The sequence below is a fragment of the Phascolarctos cinereus genome, unplaced genomic scaffold (assembly GCF_003287225.1).
Source record: "Phascolarctos cinereus isolate Bilbo 61053 unplaced genomic scaffold, phaCin_HiC Scaffold_1;HRSCAF=81, whole genome shotgun sequence".
In the NCBI taxonomy this organism is placed as follows: Eukaryota; Metazoa; Chordata; class Mammalia; order Diprotodontia; family Phascolarctidae; genus Phascolarctos; species Phascolarctos cinereus.
Genome location: NW_027555514.1, coordinates 41,786,103 through 41,794,575, shown reverse-complemented (window position 1 = coordinate 41,794,575; position 8,473 = coordinate 41,786,103). Strand labels below are relative to the sequence as shown.

General features: G+C 42.1%; 1 protein-coding gene across 2 annotated transcripts; it reads right to left on the bottom strand.

Annotated features, from left to right (window-relative positions):
• Positions 1–4,259: 4,259 nt before the first annotated feature.
• XCR1 (X-C motif chemokine receptor 1) lies at positions 4,260–7,618 on the bottom strand. Of its 2 annotated transcripts, none has more exons than XM_020987314.2 (2): positions 7,518–7,618; positions 4,260–6,380 (listed from the first exon to the last, which is right to left on the bottom strand). In XM_020987314.2, the coding sequence occupies exon 2, from the start codon at positions 6,378–6,380 to the stop codon at positions 5,352–5,354; it is 1,029 nt and encodes a 342-aa protein (XP_020842973.1). In that variant the 5' UTR covers positions 7,518–7,618; the 3' UTR covers positions 4,260–5,351. The 2 variants fall into 2 exon arrangements, with proteins under 2 accessions (XP_020842973.1, XP_020842974.1); XM_020987315.2 differs by lacking the exon at positions 7,518–7,618 and adding an exon at positions 7,385–7,473.
• Between the last annotated feature and the right edge of the window lie 855 nt (positions 7,619–8,473).

Genomic DNA, 8,473 nt, shown 5'->3' with positions numbered 1-8,473 from the left:
GCACAAACCTTTGTCACTTTTCATCTGCTCTATTGCAATAGCCCCCATTTGGTCTTCCTGCTTCCAGTCTTTCCCCTTCTACACTTCATCTTTCACACCACTGCCAAAATATTATAGCTAGGACCTGATGAAGACAAATGATGGATTCTGCTCCCTCCCCCCTCCCCACAAATGGTCACATGCATTAGATTTACACTATTCAAAATAATATTTACATAAAATATGGTAATTGGTTCTAGCTTAATGAAAATGTACAGTACAAATTTGAATAATGAAGGATGAAGCTTCTTAATCTGGATTCTGCAGGTAGATTTCCGGGGGGGTGGTCTGCGAACTTGGATAGGAAAAAAAAATTAAATCTTTATTTTCACTAAACATCTAACTGAAATGTAGCATTTCCTTCAATTGTTTTTTAAAAACATTATTAAAATGTATTAATTATTTTAATATTATTTTAATTTAATCATCAATTATAATTATATAATATAAACACATAAATAGTAATATATTGTTTACCATAATTATATAATACAATAATTATATAATTGATAATTAAATTATTTTAATTTAATAATCAAAACTTATTAAAACAATTGTAAAACATAAATAATTGTATTAAAACATTATTCTGGGAAGGGGTCCATAGGCTGCACCAGTTTCCCAAAAGAGGGAAAGAAATAATCATTTATTAAGTACCTGCTCTGTGCTAGGCACTATATTAAGTGCTTTACAAATATTGTCTCATTTGATACTTACAGCAACCCTGGGAGGTAGGTATTATTATTATACCCATTGTACAGTTGAGGTGACTGAGGCAAATTAAGGTTAAGACATTCGTCCAGTGCCACACAGCTACTAAATAACGGTCTGAGATTGAATTTTGCAGTTTTTCTGCCTTCAAGCCAAGCAATCTCTCTGCTGCACCATCTGCTCTCCTTATAAGGCCCATGACACTCAAAAGTTTAAGAACCCCTGATTTAGGAGAACCACCTCCATGGCACAAAGGTCAATAAAGTATTTTGTCAATCATTACCACTTCTTCCACTTTGTAAATTATCATCGCTTTCTCCCCCACGCTGAGCTTGGCCAAGCACTAACTCAAATTTGACTTCTTCCTCACCTACCATATTAATCCCTAGGCTGCATTCACTGTCAGAGAAAAATTGCTGTTTTTCTTGCTTTTTATTGACTGATTTAAAATTTGTTTTCATTGAAATAAAGTCAGTGTGGGAGGCAGGCTTGGAAATACTCAATGATTTTAGCCGTTTTCTGTTTGCATGCTCCTAAGAGGATGCACTCTGCCCCAGTGGAGGTGACAGTACTCGCCCATCCCCCAGTCTGGTAAACTAATCAAAGTTTAGAAATTGATCATCTCTCAAAATGACAAAACAAAGGAAGTGTTTTCTATGTCAATGATGCCCCATACCTTTTGGTTTTGGATGGGGGAGGGGTCTAAAGCATGGGAGGGAATTGGAATATCCTGGTCATAAGATGACGTGACAGCCAAAAAAAAAATTGATGTGAAATCAGGATGTATTAAGAGAGGGTGTGGAATACAGAATTAAAGGAGGGATAGTCCTCCTGCTGTACTTTGCTTTGACTAGGCCACATCTCAGCCAGCCAATAAAACTTATTAAGCACCTACTATGTGCCAGGCACAGTGCTAAATACTGGGAATGTAAAGAAAGGCAAAGGACAGCCTCTGTCCTTGAGGAGTTCACAGTCTAATGAGGGAGATGAGATACAAGCAGTTATGTATAAAGAAACATCTGGAATATTGTATTTAGCTCTGGGAACCATGTTTTAATTTTTATGTAGCCAGGCAATTGGAGTTAAGTGACTTGCCCAGGGTCACACAGCTAGTAAGTGTCAAGCATCTGAGGTCACATTTGAACTCAGGCCCTCCTGACTCCAGGGCTGGTGCTCTATCCACCGTGTCACCTAGCTGCCCCTGGGACCATATTTACAGAAAGACATCGATCAGCTGGAGAGTGTAGAAAAGAATAACCAGAAAAGATCAACAAGAATGTTGAAATTATGTCCTTCAAGAATTAGTTGAAGGAATTCAGTATGTTTAGCCTGGATGGTGAGGATGAAACACTTTTTGTTGGTTATAGGTTGGACCAGAAGGGCTCTGACATCCCTAAAGCTTTGAGATACTTTTGTTCTCTAACCTGAACCATCTATAGAACTGACTATGTTGTAAACCCCTTTAGGGGAAGGGCCATATCTTATCTATATCTTGTCTCTTTCCCAGCATCTAGCATAGTGCTAATAAAGGTTTTTTGACTGTTGTTGGAGCAGGAAGCTGCCTAAGAATGCCAAGGAGTAAAGAAAGACCCCAATCCTTCCCCCAGCTAAAAAAAATCATCTTCATCCCTGACCAATTGTGGTGCCTGAAATTTCCACCAGGAAAGTCAGAGTCACAGGATCTCAGAGCTGAAAGGGCTCTCAGATCATCTAGCCTGCCAGATACCTGAGCAAGAATGTCATCAACAATATCCCTGAGAGGTCAGACATAAAGCCTGTCCTTGAAGGCTTCCATTGACAGGGCCTCTTCTGTCTCCCAAGGTAGCCCATTACACTAGGCACCTTTAAAAGTGAGGAAGTTTTCTTTACACTGACCCATAACTCTGGCTCCTGGTAATTTACACCTATTGGTCCAAATTCTGCCCTTGGGAGCCAAATCTGATCTCTTTAGTTTAAGGTGCTACGTCTCCAGTTTAAAAATACAAATGTGTTATTTATCCATTTATTCATTGTTTTTTTCCTCTGTTTTTTGAGTGATGGGGAAAGAGGGAGGAAGAGTGTAGTAAGAGAAATGGGCAAAGAAGAGTGAAGTTTTAAGGAATAGCATGTAATGACTTCACAGTTTTGTCTAGGACATGAATAGAGCCCAGCCAGCTCAGGGGACTTCTATGACAAAAGCCCGGATCCTTACCAATTCTTTGCGTACTTCTGCCTACTCTACCCCACAGATCCAGTTCAGACTCCTGATTTTGTTGCTCTTGTTTTTATTTGTTTTTTATTTTCAGGCAATTGAGGTGAAGCGACTTGCCCAGAGTCACACAGCTAGTAAGTGTCAAGTGTTTGGTCTGAGGCCGGATTTGAACTCAGGTTCTCCTGACTTCAGGGCCTGTGCTCTATTTTGTTGCTCTTGTGTCTGACTCTTCATGGCCTCATTTGGAGTTCTCTTGGCAAAGATACTAGAGTGGTTTGCCATTTCCTTCTCCAGCTCATTTTTACAGATAAGGAAACTGAGGCAAATAGGGTTAAATGACTTGCCCAGGGTCACCCAGCTAATAAGTGTCTGAAGTCAGATTTGAACTCAGGAAGATAAGTCTTCCTGACTCCAGGCCCAGCACTCTGTCCGATGTGCCACCTAACTGCCCCAGACTCCTGATAGGGACAGGATATATTCTTGAAACCCACCCTGCTATAAAATATGGTAGAAAAACAACCAGAATGTTAGTGGAGTTGTAAACTGATCCAACCATTCTGGAGAGCAATTTGGAACTGCACCCAAAGGGCTTTAAACTGCATACCCCTTGACCCAGCAATACCACTTCTAGGTCTGTATCCCAAAGAGATCATAAAAATGGGAAAAGGATCCACATGTACAAAAATATTTATAGCAGCTCTTTTTGTAGGGGCCAAGAACTGGAAACCGAGGGGGATGCCTATCAGTTGGGGAATGGCTGAACAACTTGTGGTATATAAATGTAATGGAATACTATTGTGCTCTAGGAAATGATGAACTTGTGGACTTCAGAAAAACCTGGAAAGATTTATATGAACTGATGTTGAGTGAAATGACCAGAACCGGGAGAACATTGTACACAGTAATAGGCACATTACACAATGACTGACTTTGATAGACTTAGCTCTTCTCAGCAATGCAAGGATCTAAGACTACTCCAAAAGCCTCACAATGGAAAATACTATCCACATCCAGAGAAAGAACTGTGGAGTCTGAATGCAGATGGAAGCATACTATTTTCTCTCCTTTTCTTTTGTTGTTTTGTTTCTTCTTTCTCATGTTTCCTCCCATTACTTCTGATTGTTCTTTATATCATGACTAATGTGAAAATATGTTTAATATGAATGTATAAATAGAGCCTATATCAGATTGCATGCCTTCTTGGGGAAGGGAAAGGAGAGGGAGGAGGAGAAAATTTAAAACTCAAAGTCTTATGGAAGTAAATGTTGAAAACTAAAAATAAATTAATTTAAAAAAAGAAAAAGAAAAACAACCAGAAGCAAATCATTAAGCCTTTTATTTGCTCATGTCCTCACTATTTTCCATTTCCCCCAAAGGAAATCACATATCTACAGCATCCAGGAGGAATTAGCTAGTTTCAGCTCAGTGATCAATTTGCTCCTCTTGGAATATGCTTACATACAGACTTTATATGCACATCTATGGGTATATCTATAGCTACATATAAAATACAGATACATATATGTCACATATGTGATATTTTGCAAACCTTAAAGCATCAAGTAAAGGCAACTTATGATTCTTATTTCCCAAAGCAAACTTTCCCTGTTTAAACTAGGGTTGATAAACTGGTGACCAAGCTTCAGATTTATTTCTGCATTCTCTGGCTTCACTTCCTATTCTCACCTCCACTATTCTGTTCTCCTAGGTACCCTTTTGCCTTTTTCCCCTTAATCTTCTTCATTCCCTCTGCTCTTAGTTTCCAAATCTTCTTCCTTCTATACCCTTCCATTGGGAGTAGACATTCTATTTCTAGTTATCCAATGCAGTCACCAGCTTAGACAAGGCTAATTTTCTAAATACCATTTTCTTGACTTGATTGGTAGGAGTTTAATTTGTTTTGCCCTTGAGCTTGCCTCCGCCCCCCAGGAGATCAGGAGATGGTAATGAGATGGCCATGAAGTGGCCAACTAGCCAGGAAATTGACTAGCCCATTTCCTAGTCTTGTAGACACACCAAACTTATCCAATCTTAAGCACCAACTGGCACATAGAGCTTCCAAGTTAGGTCCTAACAGTGGAAAAAGAAAGCTGCACCCCTTTTCCTTTGTTCCCCATTCCCCCCCCAAAAGAAATCACCTAAATATAGCCTCCAGGAGGCATTTTCCTTGATAGTAATTCTCAGCCTAATGATTAATTTGCTCCACGTGGAATCTTCTTAGCCTCAACATAAGGTATATAATTAGCAAAATATCAACTCCATCTAATTTTGTTATTTCTCCACCCCCACCCCCCAACTCCTTAGCTTCTCTCCATTCCCCAGAGATGAAATGTCCTGTCCCATAAGTTTTCTTCTCCCCTTTTCTGGGGAAGGGGAAGCTAGGGGGCTACTTCTCCCTAGAAGAGGCTTTTCAGTAGAAGGAGGCATCATCGTAAGGGAAGGCCCCTGAGGCGCGGGGTGGGGGGCTAAGGCTCCATTTCCACGGCCAGAACTGGCGGCAAAGCATCTTCAGGTGCCCCCGGAACTTGATCCCCACGAACACGTAGAGCACGGGGTTGAAGCAGCAGTGGGAGAAGGCAATCTCCCTGCAGATTTGTACCGAGTATTCCACCTGCTTGATGACTTCACAGCTCTGGAAGAGCCGGAGCCTCAGCAGCGTCTGCAGGAACAGGACCACATTGTAGGGGGCCCAGCTGAGAAAGTAAACGCCCACGATGGTGAAGATGAGCCTGACCGTCCGGTGCCGCCTCTTGGAGTGCGACCGAAACAGGGTCCTGAGGATCTGAACGTAGCAGAACAGAATAACCACCAGGGAGAAGAGGAAGACGAAGTTGTGCTCATAAACAGACAGCAGAAACCACTTTAGCTCAGAATATTCGCAGGACCAAACGGTGGGAGACACATCGGCTAACACTGTGTGGAAAATGGTATCGGGAACAGATGCCATGATGCTGGCCACCCAGATGGCCGAGATGATCCGGGCTCTGCTGCGAAAGGGGTGACTGCCCAGGCTCGACAGGGGATGCACCACAGACAGGTACCGGTGGACCGTCATCGCCATCAGGAAAATAACGCTGCTGTAGAGGCTGATGTGGAAAATCATGTTAAAGAGCTTACAGAAGAACTCTCCAAAAATCCAGCCGTGGTATTGGATCACGATCCAGAAGGGTAGCAGGCAAGAGAAAAGCAGGTCGGAGAGACACAGGTTAAGGATGAAGGTGTTGGTGAGGGATTCAAGGCTCTCATATTTCACCAGGACCCACAGGACCAGACTGTTCCCAACAAGGCTTAGGACAAACACAAAGGAGTAGAAGACCGTGTGGCTCAGGGTCGTTAATTCAAAGTTAGCTTGGTTCTCACACAGGATGCCACTGGAGTAGTCCGGATAGTAAGAAGCTGTGGCAGAGACTTGGTAGTCTGAGTACCACGTGGAATCCATCTGCATGGAAAGCACAGAAAATCACAGAATCACAGAAATTTAGAGTTGGCCAAAGCTAACAAACTTGGCCTAGAAAAGATAGGAGAATACATTTCCCTCTCTTCTTTACCAAAATTATGGGGGTGGGGGTATGGATGAATGGTCAAGACCTAAGGAGGTGAGACAGACTGAGAGGGGTTGATAGTTTTACTGAACCCTGTTTTCCCTTCTTGTTTTTGTTTTTTATTATAAGGGATAGCTCTCTGAATAGGGGAGAGAAGAGGCATAGACTAAGAAATTAAGATATAAAAACAAAAGCTATCCATAAAAATTTAAAAGAAAGAAATTTAGAGTTGGGGGGGATCTTACACATCATCGAGTCTAATCAATTTACTTCAATAAACCATTTAGGAATTTCTTCCACTCATAGAATGCAGCCATCTATGTCTTACTGGGGAGGCTTTGTAGCATTAGTACAGCCAAAAAAATTCATTGCCCTGCAGTCAGCCTAGTGGTCAAAACTTAGCTGTGCTATGTGACAATGGATATACACTCTATCATTGGGCCTCTACCTGAAACCTCTCCGGCCAAAACTTGTGTCCCACTGGCATAGTCTCCAAGAGCTCAGAATCACCACCATGCCAGGATGGGGCATTCAAAGAGAAAGCTCTGCAAAGGGGAGAAATCTCTTCTCCTACCATCCCTGACAGATGGTTTATCCAGCATCAACCAGAACAGGAGCTCACAACTTTACAAAGGCCTCCCAGGCACGTAGCAAACAGAAAGAGGAAATATCACTAGGGTAAGTGCAATAGTACTAATAGAGCTTCAAGAGAATTAGATTGACACTAACCCATGCCATCCACAATTGCAGAGAATTTGGGCTCTTTGCCTTGAATATAGAAACATAATTCCAAAGAATGGAATTGAAAATACAGTATTAATTATTAAAGCAATAAAGATAATCCTTCCTCCAATTACTTCTAAAAGCAAAGGAATGGATAGAAAGCATCTACTTCTCAAACCTGAAAGACGATGAACCCTCAAACCTATTTTTCTTGTGGCCAAATGAATTCCTCTGGATCGCAGAATAGAAGGAAAAACCATCATCGATGACAAAATAAAATAAGAAACAGAGTGTAATGGGGAGCTGCTTACCTTCTCCTTCCCTGAAACAGTAATGATAGTTTTTTCACTACCTCTTTCAAAGTAGAAATTCACTCCTCCCCACTCTTGCTTAGGTGGTGTGTGTGTGTGTGTGTGTGTGTGTGTGTGCATGTGTGCGCATGCGTGCATGTGCACGCGCATACAACACTCTGTAGTAAGGGAGATTCCAGCTTCCTACCAAAATAGAACTCCCCAAGCTACTGGCTTAAGCCAGGGTAGGGTGTGATGGCTTAACTCCTCTGCTCTCATGATGAGAGACAGTGAAGGGGAAAAAAATCAATGGATTTGGCACCAGAGGACCTGGGTCCTGACACACACTGGCTGTGTGACCTTGGACAAGTTACTTCAGTTTCTCTGGGCCTCAGTTTCATTCATCTGTCAAATGAGATGCTTAGACTAGCTGACCTCTAAGACCTTTTCCAGCTGTAAATCTATGATCCCATCATTTGGAGCTAGGATTGGGGGGCTACCTCTCTGTGGAGATCCTGGTGCAAATCTCCTATGTGTAAGTATCATCTGATAGGGCTACACTCCTTCTCTATCTGGCTGCCCACATGGTGCCATTTGTGGTATGATGCTGCCTCCCACTTGTTACCATGGCAGAAGGAGTCCCTCGCCCCATCCTAGCCTGCCTGCCCAAAGAATCAGGACAAGGACTTTCAGTTATATGGAATGACTAGCGTTCTCTCTATTCCACCTGAAGAACTATGAACCTTTCATGGGGAAGATCAATCCCACATCGCTCCACCTTACACACTCCACACACTCCATATTCCGGCCAAAGAAACTTACTTGCTGTTTCCAGGACAGTATACTACCCATACCTGGGTTCAAGTCCTGGTTCTGTGACCCTGGGCAAATCTTATAACTTGTCAGTACTTCAGGTGATTCTATAAATTACAAAGAAGGTGTTGATCTATATTGGTAGAATGAGTTTCTTCACGGGC

What these genes read in the sequence shown, in the direction of transcription:
- XCR1 (XM_020987314.2), bottom strand. Translation starts at nt 6,380, where the DNA reads ATGGATTCCACGTGGTACTCAGACTACCAAGTCTCTGCCACAGCTTCT.